At 54.9% G+C, this 21,465-nt stretch overlaps 1 protein-coding gene across 1 annotated transcript in view; it reads right to left on the minus strand.

Annotated features, from left to right (window-relative positions):
- Window positions 1-1,037: 1,037 nt before the first annotated feature.
- CACNA1D (calcium voltage-gated channel subunit alpha1 D) overlaps window positions 1,038-21,465 on the minus strand; it is a 301,466-nt gene continuing 281,038 nt past the window's right edge. The window contains 8 exon segments of the mRNA XM_059663279.1: window positions 1,038-2,838; window positions 3,793-4,113; window positions 5,584-5,705; window positions 8,157-8,320; window positions 9,760-9,909; window positions 11,358-11,384; window positions 12,057-12,424; window positions 13,127-13,240. Coding sequence (XP_059519262.1) covers window positions 2,545-2,838; window positions 3,793-4,113; window positions 5,584-5,705; window positions 8,157-8,320; window positions 9,760-9,909; window positions 11,358-11,384; window positions 12,057-12,424; window positions 13,127-13,240 — 1,560 coding nt within the window. The 3' untranslated portion in view covers window positions 1,038-2,544.

The following is a 21,465-nucleotide window of genomic DNA, read 5'->3' on the forward strand; positions in this document are numbered from 1 at the left end:
TCAGCAATAAAGGCGGCTTGTCCAGCAGGTCAGGCCCACACTGTGCACTGGCCTTGGGCTAACGCCGCAACATCTTGGAATCGACCTGGGAAGCACCATCCGGCCAAGTCCGGATGGAAACCACGGAGACAGTTGTTAACGACGCTCCTGCCTGCTGATAGTTAGGTCAGCGCTGCCGTACCCATTTTGTGAGACTATGGAAAACACAGGTTAAAGAAACTAAAGACTACTCCCGGGGACACAGCAAAGTGACATTTTTTTTTTTTTAGGGGACGGAAGGGGAACCGAAAGAAAAGACTTTTAATCATAAAACTTTCCTAAAACCAAGGGGGGAAAAAACATGCTCTACAACTTCAAATTTTTCTTACAAAGAAAAATTTAATGTTAGGTGAGAGGTTGAACCAGGCTTAAAGCAGACAGAGATTAGGAGTGGTGCAGCCCATAAAAATGCCCATTTTTAAGTACTGACTGGAAAACATCATTGCCTATCCCAGAAGAGTCAGTCCTGGTAGACAATGTTGGACCGGTGATGGTAAGCCACACAATAAGACCAATACCTAAGAGAGAAACAGAGTCCGAGGAGATGGTAACAGTGGTTTAGCCCTTTAGGAGAAACAGTGCTCTCTGCAGCTGGTATCAAGTTACCATAGGCATCGACGGAGCGACGAGAATAAGAAAAGAATCTACACAATTACAGAACTGCCCTCACAGAGTGCCCGCCCCTTCCAAGCTCTCACTGGCAAACGCCAGCTCTTTGCAAGGAGAGCTCCCAAATACAATAAAATTATTACGCAATTTTCTTCTGAAGAACATTTTTACATTTAATAAAAAAAGGATTTACGTCAAGAAATAATCATTTACAAACCTTGAAGAGTTTTTTGCCTGGATCTGGAGTAAGAATGTCTTAAGAAGAGGTTTGTAAGGTCTTCATAACAAAGTATTGTTATTTACAAAAAAAGAAAATCCACATTAACAGGATGTCTATTTAATATTTAAAAATTTTGAACCCCAAAATTGCTACCTGTTTGTTTTGTGTGTGTTTTTGACTGCAGAGAATCCTTGCCAAGGTAACTCGACAAAGTCAGCATTATTCCGTGAACAGAAAAGGAAGCCTTGACGGGTCTAGCGATCCCAAAGAGGGTTTTCTCGGGAAGTACAGTCGCAGTGGGAGTGCATTCTAGAGAAAACGTCAGCCCTCATTCAGTTGCATATGAAAGCCCTCGGAGAGAACACAGTACAGCAATGTTTTGTAAAAAGGCAACGATACTATTTGTCCAGACCCCGGTCTTCTAACCCTCTGAGGATCGCGTCACTTTGCTTCCTTCACCCCCCACCCCCGGCATTCCTTACTAGTATTTCCTAAGACGAGCAGCCTCCCCTTTCCCAGGGGCCACGAGCAGAGGGACTGCGTTCACCTGTAAGAGCGTGCTGTGTGGCCAGGTGGGCAAACCCACCACGAGGAGTGCCACGGGGTCGGTCTTGTCCTGAACTAACGGGGAAGGGGGTGAAAGTAACACCGCCCCTGGTGGAGCAAAGGGTACCCTCTCCAGTCACAGCACTCTTGCCCAGGGAGAAGACCGCCAAGAGTCATCGGGTGTATCTTCTAGGGACTCAAAATACTTTAGAAAAATCTATATAGTGTCAAGTTCTTTTGAACTTAAAATTTCACCCCCCCAAAAGATTTTTCACTGAATTAATGAGAATTGGCTCAATTTCTCCTACTTCCGTGTAGTCCGAGTAAAAATACCAATGATTTCTAGATTTCAGTGGGGGGGAACTACAATTATTAGGACCCATGGATATTGCTGCAGTTCAAATACGATACAATAATTACAAAATATAGACCATCTCTTTACAAATACAAATGATCGTATATTACAAGTCATGTACAGTAAGTCTAAGTTTTAAACAAACTAGCGTATCTAAGTTGACCTGGCTGCGAGTGCATTAGGATTCCAGTTTACGGCTGCCCTTGGCCTGACAGTCAGAAACCGACCATCTGCGCGGCACGCTCCCGTGCCAACTGGTGTCACGGGACAGAAAACCTTGCCTGTGAGGTCCTGCTTCCCTCTGCGAGGACGGCTGGTGGGTAGCCCTGACTGACTGTTTCAGAACAGGAGCCAGGAAGCAGGGTGTCTGGGAGGGATATGCTGGGCCCAGTGAATGTCTGATATGCTAGACCAATGGCTGAGGTAATGACACAGGTACGGTGATCGTCATCACCTTTAACCTTCCCCACCGTGCCTGTGGGCGGTGGGCGTGGGCAAGTGCCCCGCGTGGGCTGTGAACAAGAGGGCAGGCTTGCCCGGCGCCCGTCCTCTGTGCATGGGCGGGACCTGCTGTCCCCGCAGCTGGGGCTCAGCTCTGAGCACAGCTGTTCCCTACAGGTTTATGGCTTCCTTGAGGCATGACATCACCTGCACAAAAGTCTAATTAAACACGGACTTCACACTAGTGCCTAAACTTTCCTAACTATGAGGCACTTTTTCCCTGGCCCTCGGGCACCCCACCTGAGGGCAGAGCTAGTCCCCCCCGGCCTGGGGGCTACAGGGTGGTGATGCAGATCATTTCATCTGCTAGGTCCTCCTCCTCCCTCCCCAGGTCTGGCTCTTCGTCGCTGTAACCTGGCCCGAAGTCCTGGAGCTCGTAGTCCTGGCGGCTCGCGTCGGGGCTCACGTCCCCGTTAGCCCCGGGGTGCACGGTCCCGTTCAGCAGGTGGCTGGCTGCACTCTCCATCTCGTCGATGGTTAGGTCACAGGCGTCGGCAATTTCATGTTTTGTCGCCGACACAAATTTTGGGTCCCTTGCATACCGTCCTAAGCCTTCGGAGATCAGGACCTGCGCAGGAAAGAGGATGACGGCATGAATGGGCTGAAAAGCTTTGCGGGGGACAAGGACAGAAAACCCAGCTCAAGCACAACGGCACCGCGCGGCCAGCCGTGCCCGCCGGATCTCGTGCATGGTAACTACATGCCAGTGGACATGGCTTTGAAATATCACGAAGCTCAGAAACTATACAATTCAGTGGTTCTCAACCTCCTGGCCCTTTAAATACAGTTCCTCATGTTGTGACCCAACCATAAAGTTATTTTCGTTGCTACTTCATCACTGTCATGTTGCTACTGGTATGAATCGTCATGTAAATATCTGATATGCAGGATGGTCTTAGGCGACCCCTGTGAAAGGGTCGTTCGACTGCCAAAGGGGTCGCAGCCCACAGGTTGAGAACCGCTGCTATACATAGCCCAACAAGAATGAAACCCACCGGGGAAGACAAGACTCTCTTAGTGTCAACGGGTAACAGTCGCAGGAACAGCACATGTGACCCCAGGGACAGCTGTTTATGGGGCTCGGCAGTGACGGGTCTACCAGTGATGGCGAACCTATGACACGCGTGTCAGGTGACACGCGAACTCATTTTTTTGGTTGATTTTCCTTTGTTAAATGGCATTTAAGTATCAAAAATATACATCTTTGTTTTACTATGGTTGCAAATATCAAAAAATTTCTATATGTGACACAGCACCAGAGTTAAGTTAGGGTTTTTCAAAATGCTGACACACCGAGCTCAAAGGGTTCGCCATCACTGGTCTATACTCATGCTGTTGGCACCATCCTGGCTGCTAAGAAATGGTGGAGCCAGATCAGAAGCGAGGTAGCCTGGCTCCAGACCCTCCCGCCCTCGGCCCTCTGCCCACTGCCCGCTCCTGCTCTGCGTGGTTCTCAGGACGCCACCCCTGCTGTGCCTGTCCCAGGCCGGCCCTCCCTGGGCAGCGGGTGAGCTGCACTCACGGCCTCCACCAGGCTGTCCGCGCTCCTCTGCTTGTCGCTGTTTTTGCTGTGGAAGCTGCTGGGGACGGTCAGGCTGGCCGGTGTGAAAGTCCGGTAGGAGATTCCAGGCTCGTCCGTGTACCAGGAGCTGCGGTGCAGGGAGGGCAGGCTGCCGTTGACCTGGTCCAGGGCCTCCGAGGGCTCCACCTGGATCAGGGGGGTGTAGCACGGCGCCCAGTCCCGATACGGAGGGGTCGCTGGAGGGGTGGCCCACGAGCGGGTCGAGTGGCTCGGCGAGTACTTCTGGGCTCTGCTTGAATCTAGGCCTGCGACTGCCATGACCTGAGGAGACAGGGAGCGGGGAGACGGGGGCCTCAGCGGCCTGGGCTCGGCCTCGCACCGCGGCCCGGCACGAGGCACTGCTCTGCGGGGCAGCCCTGGACAGGACCGTGGAAGCGCGCCGAGTCAATCAAGTGATCGGCAGTGGGAAGTGGGCTTTCCAACAGATGATATTTTCTTTTCCCCCAAATCCATTTCCTATGACTGTTCCCAAGAAAAACTGAGATTGTTTCAGAACGACGAAGCATCAGGGAAGACACACAAGCCGGGCGTGTGAACACGGCAGCCGGGCACTTGGTTGAAATGTGGAAGTACATTCAGGGCAAGCGCGCAGGGACGCCCAGCTGTTCTCTGCTCTAGCGCACGTGCCCACGGCCGCCCCTGCCTGCTCTGAAGCCCCGGGCACAGGCCTTGCTTCTCCACCTCGGTGGCACCACGGCTCTGCACAGGGCACCCCAGCCCAGTCCCATGGGCAGCTCAGGCCCTTGGCCTCACGGAAGCCATGCCCGCCAGGGAGCCGTGCAGACAGCAGCTGGGCCTGCCGGGGGCGCAGGGAGGGAAGGCATCGTGGCATTCCATGGCCTGGGCCTTCCCAGGCTTGTCCTTCGTCCCGGACAAAGCAGGACACAGATCAAAATGAACGTAAACACTGAGGACAAAGGAGGACGGAGCGGCAGAGACGCAAATAGACGATCGGAAATGGCAGCTACCGCTCACGTGCTCCGGACACCCAGGATGGGAAACCTGCCCGAGCTCTGGCTCCACACATTCACGGAGCGGACGCCAGACCAGGCAGCCCCTCCGCCTGCACCCCCTCCTCTCCCCCACTCGCACAGTGGACAGCATCTCCGATGTGCTCTTTCAGAAAGAAGTCCGTGTCCTTGAGGCAAAGCCCTGGTGAGTGGCCCTGGCCCCTGCTCCCTCCTGTCCAGCGCTCTCACCGTGGAGGGGTCCTTCTCCCTGGGCCACGCTCCCCTCACAGGCAGGGTTGGGGGCTCACCCACCCCGTGAGCACAGAGCCCTGCCCACAGAGGGCTCCGTAAATGAAGGAAGAACCTCTCAGAGCAAATAAAGGCACTGCCGGCTGTTCAGGGTGGTCTAGTGGCCGCCACTCCCCGCCTTGTAAGCTGTACCCAGGCCCTGTCTTCATCGCTGAGGGAGACGTGGGGAGAAGACTGTGCCTAGACGGAGAGCCCAGCTTGGCAGGTGGCAGCCTTGGACTCAAATGCCAGCGTGGTCACTCCCCTCCTGTGTGGGCTCGGGCACTCGCCTACCCTCAGTTATGTTTTCTCATCCATGTGATGGGGTTGGTGATAGGGTCTATTCGTAGGGCTGTCACACAATGGAACCCAGTGTATGTGAAGGTTCTCTCCCTCCCCCCGGGGCTGGCAGCCAAGAGGAAGGGGGTGTCCGAGGGGGTCCCACACAGGGTGCCCATGGAGCCATCGGGGCAAGGCCCGGGGGCCGGCTCACCTGTTGCTGCATCAGGTGCAGAGGCAGGGCCGTGCGGTGGGGAAAGGTGGGGGACGGCGGGACGGCCTCCTGGCTGCTCTGCCGGCGCAGGCACTCGAAGTTGAAAGAGGATCTCCGATGCGCTGAGGGGGGAGCACAGGAGCAGCTGTGGAACCAGCTCTCAGGCAGGACCGGGGCCAGGAGTCCCGGTGGCCCCCCGAGGCCGGCGGGGAGCCGCGGAGGCAGCAAGCGATACGTCCAACAGTCAGTACTGAGGTCTCAGGCTTTTGGAGGGAGGATGAGGAAGAAGCCCCCTGAGGGGTTTTAAGAAGTGCAAGCTGTTCTGCCACAGCCCCTGCCCTACATGTGGTGGGGACCAGGCGTCGCAGGCGAGAGCACAGCCTCGCTCTGGAACCCATGGCCCTTGCCGACAGCCCCGCTCACTCCCACCTCCAGACTCCCTAAGCGTCGCTGGGCCTGAGGCACCTCCGGGTGCTCCTGCGTTCACACCTCTGCCTTAAAGGGAGGGACTCGCTACCTATCGGCTCAGCCAGGCAAGGAGAATAGTCTTTTGCTGGGGAAGAGCCAGCTTCTCCACCATGAGGACAAGACAAAAGAACAACTCGAACTTTAAAGAACGTGCTTGTCGCTTTGAATAGAGGCTGATGCACAGGGTGAGCGATGACAAGAGATCCAGAGCTTGCAGCTTCGTGGGGCGCCCGCACAGGAGAGCCATCTGGTCCAGGGTCCCCCAGCACAGGCCACAGGCCTCCCCCCGGGAAACCGCCACAGGAAGGGGAGGCGTTTCAGGAGCCCGCCTGGTCCCCCGAGACAGTGGGTGGCCCGGTCTCCTCAACAGCTCCTTTTGTGACCTCTGCTCCCTGAGCTCACAGGGCCTGCTCAAAACGCCACCCCCTAATTCCTGAATTGGAAACTGCAGACACCAGCTGGTTCTGTGAGGCCCTGCCCCCCAAGTGCGTGAAGCCCAGAGGAACAAGGCAGACAGCACTCCTGGTGGGGCCTCCTCGTGGGACAGCCGCCCTCCACGCACCACGGGGACCGGATTTCTCAGTGTTCTAAGGAGAAAGGCCTCCTGGGTAGCCCGTCCTAGGATCAGATGGGGGAAGTCGGGTGTGGAAGCTCAGGGCCAGGAAAGGAAAACCACACTCCTCTCTCCCTGATAGTGCCTTTCGGTTTTGAAAAGGGGTCCACACACACCCCCTTCATCTCCTCTGGTCACACCCATCTCTGCTGGAGGAAGTCACCCTCCCGAGGCTGAGAACATCAGCTGGGGAGCTCCATGCTCTCCCCGCCCAAGCTCTGAACCTGCAGGCAGTAAAGCAAATAAAATACATTTTCTTTATTTGCCCTTGCAAATACAGAGGGCAGCTGCTCGTGTCCACTCGGTTCCTCACTTCCAAGGGGCGGCATCTGGGCACAGCGGGCATTAATGCAGCCGCCAAAGGGAGGTCCCAGGAAGGCCATGGACTCACAGGTCAGGCCTCCACCCAGCTCACTGCATGTGTGTCATCCAGTATTTATGGAGGCTAGAAGTGCTGTGTGTTCAGGATGCAAAATTAAATATTAACCATGGAAATGGGTCTGATTGCACGCCCAGCAGGGGTGTGGGCGCTGGAGAGAGAGAGGGCTCTGGCGCCACCCAGCCCTGGTCGGTATTGTGTGTGCAGTTGGCAGACTTGGAGCCAATGTGTCTTGGCTATTTTTTTGGTTACTGATTAAAGTCCTGTTCAACAATATGCTTCACTCCTTAGAAACACCAGAAGTGGATATGTAACCATCGTCCAAATGCCCACATGTCCAAAATCAAACTGCCCAGCCGGGAGCTGGCAGGGCCGTTGCTGCTGGAGCTCCTCCCCGGGGGTGACCCAGATCTCCAGGCAGCGCCAGTTATGCCCCCTGCACAGGAAAACCTGGTGGGGCAGCAGCCGGCCCCAGGCCCTGCTCAGCGGGAGGGGATTCCCGGGCCCCATGATGGGAGCCTACGCCAGAGCTCACCACCCAGGCCAAAACCTGCCCCATGGGCAGAGGGCCCTGGCAAACCAGAGGCAAAGGCAAGAGGGAAGAGGGCGGAAAGGGGAGAAAGGAGACACCCAGGTGTGGCCTGAGGAGGCGGACACCAGGAACCCCAGGCACCCTGCACCCAGAGGCGTGGGCCTTGGCACAACAGACCTGCGCTAAGTCTAGCTCCATCCCTCCGCCCTGAGGGTGGTGAACCAACCCCAGAGTGGCTCTGACATCTTGCCCACTGAGGGTGGGTCCCCAGCTCAAAGGCAAGGAAAACATGCAAAACAGCCCCTACAGGCCCTCCACGCTGGGCCACGCCAGGCCGCATGCCATCTCCTCTGCTGCCGGAGTCAGAGCAGCGCGGAAGCGCAGACATGGTCTGAGCTCTAACACATGGGACACGATGAGACAGGAGAGCTGATAGGGTCTCCAACCAGGGCCTGGCCTTGAGACTCAGGTCCCTGACATGGCAGCTCCTCATCCATCACCACCTTCCACCACCCCCGGGGCCGGAGGAGAGCCACATGGTCTCTGGGAAGCTTCACCCCAAACAAAAGATCTGGCCTCACATGTTGGGGTGGGAGGTAGTAGGCGTCTCCTCGGAGATCTGTGGGAATCGTAGCAAATGGGCGAGTCGTCGTCTTCCAGGAAGCCTTGCGGGTGGTGGTAGCCCCGGGGCCGCTCGAAATCCAAGCTGCTGCCTGGGTGTCGGCTGTAGTAGCTGTAGTTTTGCCTGGTGGCCAAAAGGCCGAGAGGGAGAGGAAGGGGCATGTGAGCTCCCAGTTAACAGCTTCTCATTAGCTCAGACCTCCCGCCCTGGCCCACCCCTCTACAGCTCCCCCCCCCCCCCCGCCCCTGCTCCACAGGCACAGCAAGACCAGCTGAGAACAAGGCAGCCCTCAGCTTCACAGAAGATTCTAGATGGAGGACAAGGGCTGGTCCAGGAAGGCAGGCCTGTAATGAATGGGGTGCTGGTGGTGTCCCCCAGGCCGGGGCAGCCTCAGGCCTGGGGCAGAGGTGAATTGCAGCTTTCCTGCAAGCTCACGATCACCCCCTCACTTCCTCCCCTAGAAGCCCTCTGAGCACCTGCCCTCAGCCAGGTGCTGGGCTGGGAACCAGGACACGAAGATGCATGAAGCACAGTCCCTCCCCTCAGGAGCTGAGCGGATGCCACATGCACGACGTCTGGTGCAGATGGAAAAGGCCAGCGCCAGAGGAGAGGGGGCCCAGGTGGGCTGTGCTTTTGGGGCGTGGGCACCTCAATGTCATTGGGGAAGAAGCAGAGCCCCGGAGCAGGTCCTTGAAGAGAGGGTGGGACTAGGCCAGCCGAGCGGGAAAGGGGGCCAAGTGGTGGGCGTGGGGTACAAGCACAGTGACGAGGGAGGTCGGGCCCACTTGATCAGGATCAGTGGTTCTGGAAGTGGGGCTGGCGGGAGGGACTGCAGGAGGGAGGGAGCGGGAGAAACCGGGGGAGGGGGGGAAGGGGGCACGAGGGCCCGGCCATGGCTGCTGGCTGGGGTACCAGGCTAACAGTTAGAACAGCTCCGACACCAGAAGGGACCTCAGGCAGTACCACGTCCACTCAGTGAGCCCCTGGTCCTGGTGAGATGCAATTTACAGAGAAGAGGATGGCAGGTGGCCTTGTCCCCCTGTGCTGCCCACGATGTGTCCTAAAGCAAGTGTCCCCTTGAACCTCAGACATTCTTCCTTCAGGACAGAAGCCCGGAGAGGCAGCTCTGAGCGACCCCTTCATGAGAGTGGGGAACAGGTGCTGTTCATTATGACCCACCCTCCCACCCTGGCCCCAAGCGATGGGCTGGCAGAGCTGCTCGGCAGACAGGGCCCTGGCTCAGCGTGGGCGGCGCTCACGAAGTAGCAGGCCTCTCAGCAGACAAGGAGCGGATGAAGGCTGACCCTGCACACCGGGCCCAGCTCTCATGTCTGGGCCTTCGCTGAGAGACCCCAGAGGTCCTGGGGGAAATGGTCACAGCCTGGGAGGACGGTCTCCACTCGGCCTCCCTCTGGCCCCGTTTCCCCTGCTCAGCTTTCCCTCTGGCCTGGAGCCTGTGGTCCTGAGCAGCTGCAGGTGGGCCGGGGCGTCAGGAAGAGGCAGAGCACCGAGGACAGGCAGCAGCCAGGCCTTCTGACGTCGGCCGAGCCCCGAGCCCTCACCTGCTGGAGGCGGGTGAGCTGTCCTCCTCGTAGTCCTCCTCACCGCTGAAGTACTCGGGCTCCCCCAAGCAGCGGGGGTCCCTGAAGTAGCCCTGGACCTCTGGGTCTTCCCGGCAAATAGTGGGGAACTGCTCATCTCCTGAGTCGGACCTGTGTTTGGGAGAAGAGGACTTCAGCACCTGGGCAGGTGGCAGCCACGCCCTGCAGCTGTGCCTCCATGTGCAGCCAGCATCCTGCCCACGCGCACCTGGCTTCTCCCTGGGCACACCTGCCTCAACCAGGACTGGGCTAAGGCCACTGGCAACAGCGCAGCATGTGTGTGTGTGTGTGTGTGTGTGTGTGTGTGTGCACGCACCAGGAGAAGTTTCTCTCTCAGTACCTCGCATAATGCTGGTGCCAGACCACGATGACTAGGGGCCTTGGGGCCAAGGAGTAGATCTAATTCGGGGAACAGAGCAAGAAAATGGCCCTCGAGACCAGCAGTCCCAGGGAAAAGACGGCTCCCAGGCCATCTGTCTGATCCCCGCTCCTTCCTACCTGGGCCCCGTGCGACGGCAGAGCCTGGGACAAAGAGACTCCCTGGCCACCCACTTCCTGCTGCATCCGACCCACACGGGTGACAGGAGTTCTGGATACAGTGTCCCAGGGGAGACTCTCATGCATGATGTCCGCCAAGTTTTCCAAGCCTGCCCGCTGCCCCGAGCAGTCCTCATGCTTCCCTGAAGCCTAGCCTTGCGGGCCTGGGTCCTGAGGAAACCAGCCACGCCGCGACACGGCTTCCCTCCAGGGAGAGGCCTGTGCACCCTCCGGGGAGAGGCCTGTGCTCCTGCTGAGTGCTGTACCCTCTCCCTGGCCTCGCACCCAAGATCCCACTTGTTAAACCAGCAGACGTACCCTCCCATCACCAGCAAAACCACCATCCCACCCACTCTCAACCGCCTCCCACCCGCTCAGCGGGCATGGAGCAGGTGACACTGCACGTGTTGAGGGCTGCGTGGGAGGCAAAGGAGCAAACCTGGCCCTGGTCTCTAGGAGGCCGGGTCATGCTTTCACCAACACCCCGCAGGAGGCTTGACCCCAGAAAGCAGCAGCCACTGCCCACGTCACAGGCCCGGGCACCGGTGCACAGCGGCTCTCCCTGTGCTGTCCCCGAGGTCTTCAGGGTCTGGTCTGTGGGCACCTGGCATGTGAATGCCAGTCCTTGGGTGGTAATGGTCCCAGGGCTGGGAACCGTTTTTCTGCCCAGGGCCATTTGGATATTTATAACATCATTCGTGGGCCATACAGAATTATCAACTTAAAAATTAGCCTGCTCTATTTGGTCAAATATTTAATAAACTCACCCCTAATGCCCTGGCAGGGCCAGACCAAATCATTTCACAGGCCTTATATGGCCCTCGGGTCGGACGTTCCCCACCCCTGGTATGTGGCAGAAAGAAGCCACTTTCCCCCCCCCCCCCCACACACACACTCCTGAGTGCACAGCCCTGAGCTATAATATTGCAGGAACTTCTCATCTCTCCGCATTCAGAGAGGCCAACTGGTCACACTTATAACACACAGTATTTCACACATAAGCACAGGCAGTGGGCACATACCTAATGTAAGTTTCATAATAGCGGGCTCTATCCAGGAAATGCATAACAAGGGAGGGAGGGAAGGAGGAAGGGAGAAGATAAACGTTAAATATTTCCAACAGAATTTAAAATGCAGTTACCAGGCTACTACCTAGAGTGGGCTGGCAAACTGTGGGTCACGGGGCAAACACGGCTGCCGCCTGTTTCTGTATGGCCATGACCTAGGGGTGGTGTTTATATTTCTAAACGACTGAAAACCATCAAAGGAAGAAAAATATTTCTTCACCCGTGACTCTATGATGTTCACATTTCAGTGTCCAAAATTAAACAAGTTTATCAGACCGTCGTGGCTGCTTCCTCACCACAGCCGCGGAGCCGAGTCACCCAATGGACTGTAAGGTGCTCAGAGTCTAACACACCTGCCGTCTAGCCCTTCCCAGGAAGGGTCTGCCAGCCCGACCCCAGTTCTGCTGGCACAACTGGGGAGGGCGGAGTTGGCGCCTGCTGCCATTTTAAGGAGCGTATCACTCAGCAGGACACAGGATGGCCAGGCCCGCTGTCCTTCAGGGCCATCCTGCAGCGAGGCCCCAGAGAGGCCGTGACCGCGTGGCGCTCACAGGTTCCACTGCCCATGTCAGCTGGGGATCTCCTGCCTGTGCCAGCGCATGGGGGTGGGGGCAGACACAACATCACCACGTGCCAACACATTGTAAAGGTTACCTTTTCCGACTGGACCTTCCTTGAGGCTCATGGTCATGCTTGTGGGAGGAATCATGCCCATTTTCAGACACATGCTCAAGGCTCCCAATGCTGGGCTGCTTTCCGGGGGCAGCTTTGGACATATTGGCATTATTGAGATTGGCATTGGTTGAGCTGGGAACTTGCTTTCCTATGGAATTATGGTTATGATGGTTATGACACACCGAATTTCCTGCTGGAGGAAACAGCGGTTTCTCAGTATCACTTGCAGGTGGAACTGAAGGCCTTTGGACATGCAGGGGACGGTGGGTGGTATTGGTCTGCTGAAGGGAATCCCTCCTATCACTATTAACATGATTGACATGGTTTCCAAGCAGGGCACCATTTCTCTGCAAAATAATGGGAGAACACACCAGGTAATTTAACAAGCATTTGATGCAGGCTAGCTACGTTAGGTCATTTTTTTCTACATGTAACACAAATTCTAGGTAAGCTCCGGAGGATCCCTGGAGAATGACCTGAGGGCCTCAATGTGTCTGCGTGGGGGCTGGTCCCCCTGAAACGAGGAAGGTTACCGATTCCTGAGCCGAGGAGCAAGCTCTCGGCTGTCACTCGCGTGTGCACTTCCAGTTGCTCCAAGTTGAGGTGACTTATACCCAGCAGGGCTGGCTGGAGCCCCAGCGAGTGAGGTTGGGTGGTAGGCATGCTCCCTGGGCTGGGGATTGGGGGACTGGGAGGCTGAGGGCCCCTGGCAGCTCAAAGAACTGGCCCGGAGAAGAAGGGGGCCGTGTGGGCAGGCAGCTGCTGGAAGCACCCAGATGCTCATCCATTCCAGCCAGTGGCTGTGGCCAAGCTCCTTGGAGCTGCCAGCGCAGGGCAGGGGAGTGAGCTTGGAGAGGCAGGCCTGGCCCTAGAGGAGGTGCTGGTGAGTGGGGAGGGCTGCTGGGGGGAGGGCATGGTCCGAAAGCCCCCTACGCTCTGGGGCTGGCTTGCATTCTCCCGGCATTGCTGTGGCTCATTAACTGCCCCAACTGGAGCCCTGCCCCACTATTTCCAGGCGGCCGGTGCGTAGCTGTGCGCAGAATAATTACTTTGACTACATCTTCTTCTTCTCCTTTCGTTTCCTCGGGCTCATCATCTTGCAGATCACACGATATAGCCCGCCGGATCTCTGGCCCGATGTCGTGCAGTGTCCTTAATCCCGCCTAGATCAAGGAGAACGGCAAACAGATCAGACAGCGCGGGAGCCCTGGCCCGGCCTGGGTCCGGGCGCTGCTCCTGCCGATTCAGCTGTGGGAGGGAAGCGTCTCCACAGGACAGCCTGGGAAACTGACCGCTGTCTGCACGTCACAGGAGTTCCTGCAGCCTCAGGGTTGTAGGGTGTGGTCAGGGGTTCTAGATGGTCGAGCCTGGGATGCTCAAGGCCCCACTTAGGAAACTCCTTTCAAATGCCCCCTCCCCTTAGCAGGGCACCGCGCCTGGTCACTAGTACTAGGTCTGTCATGGCCAAGAGCCCATGCTCAGGTCTAAGCGACAGTCTGCGGAAGGATATCCTGCAGAGCGCCATCTCCCAGGCCCCGGGCAGGGCGGGGCGCCCAGCCTGGCTGCTGGGCAGGGAGCGGGCGAGGGCTGGCTGGCGGTGTCCAGGATGAGGAAGCCGAGGTGCAAGTGCCGGACGGCAAGCAGCCCAGCAGCTGCCTGGGCCACTGGTTCTGCTAAAAAGCATGGGAGCGAGGGAGGGACACAACACACGGCAACCACCAGCACACTCAGGACGTGACAGAACGACTGGCATGCACACAGACCTGGGCCGCTGTGCAGTGCTGCCTCCGGGGCCATCGTGGGACCCTGGCCGCAGCCTGTGCTCAGGCTGAGACCACACCAACTGTCCGGCGTCCTCTCGAAGACCACGGCACACGGACACGGGCTCACCAGCCTTGGAGGCCGTGCCGGCCCCACCGCTGACACCCAGGCCCCTCACAGACACTCTGCCTTCCCTGAGGCCTCACACTGGCCTTCCTTATCCTGGGTCCCGGGCTGCAGTGGGACAGGGCCTGGGAGCAGCCTCCCTGTTGTTCCCAACTTCTGTAGGGAAATGCTTGGGATGCTGATGGACCAGATATGGGGAAGGTACAGTCCCTGGCTCTGAGAAAATGATGATGTTCTGACCATCCGTTTGAGGAAAAGGAGCATGCTGACTCAAAGACTAACAGGCACACGATAGCAGATTTACCCTTTTCCACAAAAAGACTTCCATCTGAAAGAGGCACTTCCTCCCTGCCCCAGGTCTAAGGCTGCTCATGTGTATCGGGGGGCACCCTCATGTGCTGCCAGCCAGCCTGCAAACCAAGCAGCCACTGAAGGCTGGCTGTGTAGGGCTCCACCTGCAGCTAACACACCCATGTCAGGATGAACCAACTGCGGGTTGTCAGGGGGACCTCTTCCCTGTCCTTCTTCCACAATGCCCAGCAGCGGTGGGCACAGGACACAGACGGGGCCTGATGACCATACTGGAGACGGCCCAGCAGTGGCCAGGCGGGGGAGGGGCTGGAGGAGGGGACAGTGGGCAGGTCCAGCAGGGCTGGGCCCACTGGTGTGGGAATTCAGATTGGTCTTTGCAGACATCAGTGGTGCTGGTGTTAATTTAGAACATAAAGTTGTACAAAAACTTCCCAACAGGTTCTTTTTGAAAATGGCGTCCTCCATAGTAGCATCTGCCTAGGAAGATGAGCCTGGGTCTGTTTTGAACCAGGCTTTTAAGAGAGGATCAGCGGGTCTTTCCATTTCGTGAGTTGTGGGGGTGAGAGAGCCACGCAGCACCAAAGCTTTCAGGTTCCTAGCTAGGAATGCCATGGTCTCGCAGGGGAAAGCCGCACACGTCCCAGAGCCAAACCCGGAACCCGGAACAGTTCGTGGTGTGTCAATGAGGTCGCCACTTCCTTTCCTGTCCCTCTGATCACAGGCACAAGATGCACATGCACACACCTGTGAACGCACTCACATGCACACACAGGCACATACAGGTACACATCCACACACATGTAATCACACACGTACACTCACACTTATTCACATATGTACTTACACACATGCATGCACACATATACGCACACACTTTCCCTCTCTTGGGATCCCAAGTCCAGCACGTCTGAGCCCAGGGTGTCATTGGGCTTGGAGGGGGACTCACTTGCCATTCTCATGGAAACATCAAGAAGGCAAGTCTATGGCAAGGGTGCAAGCCCTTACGCAGCAAGGCTGCAGGCATGTGAAGGAAGGTGGAGCCCAGTAGTATTGAACAGCCTGTGGCTCATTCAGTCAGCATTTTCTAGGGCACAGTTACCAAGGCAAAAGAAGCTAAGCCAGGGTTCAAGGCTGATTCTGAATCATGGGGAGAAAGGGCTGTTGCGTATCTGAGGCTCCCAGACAAGAAGAGACCAGGCTTGAGACACCTGCTGCTGCCCCCACAAAATAAACAGAGGTGACAATGCACCACGTCAACACCCCCAGTTAAATGATGTACATTAATCCCTGTTACAAGGCAGCGTGGGCCAGGAATACGGAGCTTAAATAACAACAAATAACCCTGATCACTGTCATCCAACTGATTGCACTAGGTCTAGAAAAGGAATAGAAAACTATTTATTTGGATAATTTTTAACATCATCCTCTGTTGACGGGTTGACATTTCACTGAAATACACATATAACACAATTGCATAATAAAAACAAAAACTGTCTCCAGCACGTCATCAATGATACACCAGAGTGAACAGACACAGGAAGGACAGAGCGTTTGTTTGCAACATAAATCATGGAGGAAATCGAGAGGCGGCCCAAGAGGCCGTTCCCAAAGACAAGTAATGACAACATATTTATTAAAGAGACATCAGAGGAGGAGAGAAAGCATCCCTCTTCCCAGACAGGAAAGCAGAGGCTTAGAAGTCACGGTTACATTTGGCTTGCTCCACGCGGCAAGAAACACGCCTTCTAAGAGTCAGGGACTGACTTGACTCTTTCAAGTGGGACCCAGGGGAGGCCAGGCAGGGTGTCTGCCAGGGCTGGGAATGAGGGAAAGAGATGTTACCAAACTCGAACTAAAACGAAGCTGAAGCACAGCACCCTGAATTTATTACATATCACAAAACAGGATAATGAATTTTTTCTAGCACACAGATCGAGCTAAAAGTTAGCTTAGGCTGCTCCAAAAATTCCATAGGCACAAATTCCAATCCCCCCAAGTTCAGAAAACTATCTTAAATCCTTGAAAAAAATATTTTTTTTTACAGCTCTAAAAAAAAGAACATTTTTTTCTTGAAATAAACACTTTACAACCAGTAAAATTGTGTATTCTTCCTTATTCCATATCTGTGTCTACCTCTTTCAGCCAAAATATTATTTTAATTTGAAATGTGGTCATAGCGCTTAAACCAACACAATTAAAGCCATATAAAGTCATTCCATTAACATCACAGTAGAATTATGGTTTTGAATAAACACAGAATTGCTATAAAATAGAAACATTATTGACTTAAGATGTCCAATCATATAAAATATTAAACAGAATCAAGCCTAGTTTCTGGTTGATTTTTAAATGCTAGATGTTATCATAAATATATTTTTAAAAAAGAAATGGCGCTTTGCCTGTAGACTGCTGCTTTAAATTTAGACACCATTTAATTGGGATTTTATAGATATTTACTCTACTAAATGATCAAGTCACACACAAAAAAAACCCAAACTATAAAATCTCTCTAAATATCTCTGAAGCAATAGCATAAAATCATGATATTTTAACATCAAAACTGAACATTCGTTTACCTTCCTTCCTCTCACCCATTTTCAAGGTTACGTTTTCCCTATCGGTGCGCGTGTAACACTTGCTCTGCCTGTCTCCCTAAGCTAGTGCCATCAGACACGGTCACCTGCCGGCTCTCGGGACTACGGCAGGCACGCCCAACCCCCTCTGAGCCTACGCTGTAGCAGTGGAGGTAAGAGATGCCCATCCCCAGTCGGCACGGGGCCAGGCCGTTCATCTTCAGGAGTGAGAGCCAGGCTTTCAGACTCCAGCCCAAAGCCCGCGCCTGGCGGGCTCTCCATCACTGGCAGTTTCACCCGGTGGCTGGCCCTGCTCAGCCAGTTCTAGTTAATCCCTCAGCAGGACTCAGCCCCTACCCACCCAGCGGACGATTTTAGACTAGCTCCCTTCAAAGAAGGAACTGGCGATTAACTTCTCACAGATACACCTGCTCATCTACAGGCTGTCTCCCGCCTCTTCCGCATGCACACCCCTCCTTCTGCCAGCGCTTTTCCAGGGAAAATGTGATGGTGTGTCCATTATGAACACTCCTCGAGTTATAGAAAGGGTTAGAATCATAAGCATGATGCTCCATGAATCAGCCACAGTGAGTCCAACCCTCACTGAAAAGCCAGCTGTGACGTCACCCTGCACGTTATCCATGGGGCTCACATCCTTTCTCTGGCTACAGCCTGGAGGGAGGGCGGGCCAGTTTGTTCCTGTCTGGTTCAGTGACCTGCCCCAAATAGCAAAGGCTCAGTGAGGTGCCCATGACACCCTGCTGGCCCCACCTTCCACCACCAAGACAAAGTCATTGGGTCCATGAATGCTGGGGTCAAGTCTCAATCGAACGCTCATTCGTGACCATTTCCCTACATGACTGTGGGTGCCCCTCGATCAAGGTCAACCTCATTTCACTAACTTAGCCGAGCTCTGTGTCACTAAGTTCACACGGAAATGACAAACGATTACAAGGTGTCACAAAAACTGATCTTAGGCTCCACACACATCCTTGGCTCGGGTGTGCCCTGAGGAGCTGAGATTGTGGAAAACACTGTCTATCACGCGCTAATTCAAACCATCATTCCTCCAGATCAGCACGGGCAGGGAGACGGGCTGTCGCGTCTAACCCTCGGTCTGAACGCAGCTGGACACTGGGGGTACAGGCGGCTCTGTGTCCAGGTGAATGGCCTGGGACTGAGGAGGGGCCTGGGAGGAGGCGGAGGGTTCAAGTTAGGGACAGTGGTATACACAGAGGCTGTTTAACCAGGAAGGTCATAAAGTCTCCAGCACCCCTTTCCTTTAGGGGGATGTGGGATCATTTCCCCAGGGCAGCAGTTCTCAGAGTGTGCTCCAGGGGCCCTGGGGCTCTCCGAGGCAGCGCCAGGAGCCCCGAGGTCCCTGCAGTCGGCATAATGAAGCAGGATGCCCTCCGCCTGCACACTGCCATTCCCTCCAGAGCACACGGGGGTTCTCAAAGGCTGCATGGCCTGTGCTGCTGTCCTCACCTGGCATCTTTGTGCTTACATATTCTGTTTTTTAAAACCTCTCACTTTAAATTTCTAAAGCAGTAAATACTGATCCACAAGGATCCTCATTCATTCTTAAGAGCAAAAATGGGTCCTGAGACCAGAGCATTTGAGAACTGCTAACCTGTCCTCAGACAGGCAACACCGCCTTTTCCTCAGGCGGCAGGCTCTTCACCCATCGAGCACTGCCATCATTTCACGGGCCTTTCTCCACTCTTCCCACTTTGGGCAGAAATGTCCTTTCTCTGAGCTGGCCTCGACACTTCGCATCAGGTTGCCCTCCCTGTGCCTTAGAATGACGTGCCCCTCCATCACCCCAAACAGCCATTTCTCTCGCGTCTGCTGGGTGCCAAGGAGAACACGGGTACCCACCCAACCTTGGGACCATTAGCAAGTGGCAGCAAGCTCCATCCTGTGGATAACTGAATTGTGACACGTTTTGGCTCATGAAGGGTCCTAGGTGGGTATTACTCAATAACATGCTACAAAAATTAAGACCTTTTGCTATTACATAAAGTAACGTGCCGTAACTCCTTTCCAGCAATTTTGTCTTCTTAAAGACTTCTGAAAAGAATAATTACTATTCCCAGAGCGGGGATGCTTTTCTGAAAGAGTATAGGATCCAGGACCCAGTAATCCTGTGGATGTAATTTTTAACGGGGTCACACCATAGTGTCAGCTTTTTAAGAGCCCGATGCCCCATCTTTTTTCTGTTTCCCGGGATGGGTACCGGCCTGTGCCGTGCCTTCCAGCCAGGAGTTTTAAAGTGTAGCACCATGGTTTGTGGTGTTGGGTACCAAGTTTGCTGAGTGAGTCGTGAAGAGTCTAGGATAATAAACTTGAGTGGTCTCCTACAACTGTTCTACATTTAAAGCTATTCTCTTCCGCCTGGATTTTAGGAGCACGGAGAGAGGTGTCTGCAGTCTGACTGTAAACGAAGTTTCAGGGTTGGGCCAGAGGCGCCCCCCACGATTTCTGTCTGTCTCTCACCAACCGGCCTTGGCTACCAACCACAGCCAGTGCCGTCACTCAGCAAACACAGCCAGGCCCGCAGTGGGCGAGATTCGCCTGTTTCATTTGAACCATTCCCTAAGTCTCTTCTGACAGTCACCACTTTGCAGTGTTTAACTATTTGGAAGGACCGTGGAGAAAAGCATGTGGAAACACCTGCCATGTGACTTGCTTGGGGCTATTCTGCTGAAACTGTGGCCTAGGGAGACTCAGATCTAGCAGTCAGCTGGTCCCCCGGGCCCTTTGAGACGGGGCGACACAGACAGTGGGGCAAGGGCATACTGTCTGGCCTGTAGTGTGGAATAAACTCGACATAGGGCAGGTCAGAGACCAAGAGGGATCATTTGTCGGGGGGTTAACTAGCTCCTCGTCCGTGCCCACAGGCTGACCAGCTTCCTTTACAGGGACAGTTATTCTTAATAACTGGTGCATTGTAGGCACTGCCCAATCCGAGCACAAATGGGACTTGAGACCACAGCAGGGTCCCAGAGGCCCCCGCAAAGCCAGGCTTAGTCCTGTAGTTGCTGGGTCACAGAAGGGTCTGCAGAGGTGCTGGGGCTTAGATATTAACTAGCGGGTACAGACTCAGCATCCTCGCAAGGGTCCGGCCACCTGGAGTTTTCTGGCCAGCTTTCACCCCGATCCCCGTATCACCAACCATGGTGATTGCAAAGAAATCAAACCTGGTCTCCTGTGAGAGAATCAGTGAAACCCGCTGCGAGCTCCTACACTCTCTACAGCCTGCCCATGTGGAAGCAGAATTGGGGCTGCATCCATTTCCATACTGAGGCCAGGGAGTCCACTTAAGTCCAGGCAGGTCACACCACTTGGTATCATGAGCCACTGGGGCCAAAGGGCAAAGGTCACAGCACGCATGATGTTCCTGGAGCAGGACTCAAGGCTGGGCGGGAGCCTGTCAGTCCTGCCTGGGATGGGCCTGCAGGGCTTCCCCTCCCACCGGCAACGTGGCTCCCCCGCTGTGCCTGGTGTTGGATGAGCCCAGCCGGTCCACGGCTTCCCCACACTCTCCAGCTCGCCCTCCATGCCCCGCACACGCAGCTGCTACGTCCGCGGAGACCAGGGCAGCAAAAGGGGCTGAGGACGCTCCTTTTCTCTATTCACTTCAGAAACAGCAAGTTTCTGCCCTAAAATGACTTTTGAATATTGACTTTAAAACTCAAATTAGCTCCTTTGGGCATCTTGGGCTCAGCATAGATGTACAGACTCCTCAACCAGGGCTTGGCATTGGCTGAGAATTTCAGCGGGGAGGCCCTCACGAAGCAACTTTTGGGACAAAAATCTCCTGTTCACAAGATGTGAAAACCCAGTCTGTAGAGTTACCTCTGTTTACGTCTGTTTATGCCTTTTCAGATATCTTAAGAAGGGGAGAACTCACTTTCTCGACGGATCACCACAGTACAGAACAGAAAAGAGATAAAAGAAAAACAAATGTCTTAAAGTTCTGGTAGCAAACAGGCATAGGATATTATTATTGTTGTAGTCTTAATAATAAGCAATTATACGTTCAAAGTGCTTTACAATCACTTAGCTATTCCTCACAACAGCCCTGTGAGGTAGGTCGACATTGTTATCCCCATTTTACAGATGGGGAAACTGAGGCACAGAGAGGTTAAGTGTCTTGCCCAAGGTCACGCAGCAACCGAATGCTGGAGCTGGGACTAGAGCCCAGGTTCCCTGACTCCCAGTGTCCTCGAAACTAGACCGCACCGCTTCCAAAGAGGCAGCCCCGGACTGGCTTTGAGCACGGACTACAGACGGACAATGTCGGATGAGGTTGGGGTGTGGTGGTGCTTCCCGTGGACACGATAAGATGGAACCTGAGGTGCTGCCTGGGTTGGTCTGGGCATGCGGGTGTATGTGTTAGTTAAATGGGTGTGTCTGAGCTTCCTGTCCTGCCCGGGTCACTGCAGAGAGTGCGGCCGACGGTCAGGTCAGGCCTGGCTGCCATACAAAAGGAACTCTGCCAGCTCAGCGCCCAGGGGCCTGCCAGTCTTTGGGAGTCCGGGCAAACTAGGGATGCAGGACTTTGGAACAGAGTCAGCTGCCCACCTTAGGCAGGTCTGCTTAATCTTTTT

This window comes from Myotis daubentonii, chromosome 14, assembly GCF_963259705.1.
Source record: "Myotis daubentonii chromosome 14, mMyoDau2.1, whole genome shotgun sequence".
Classification (NCBI taxonomy): domain Eukaryota; kingdom Metazoa; phylum Chordata; class Mammalia; order Chiroptera; family Vespertilionidae; genus Myotis; species Myotis daubentonii.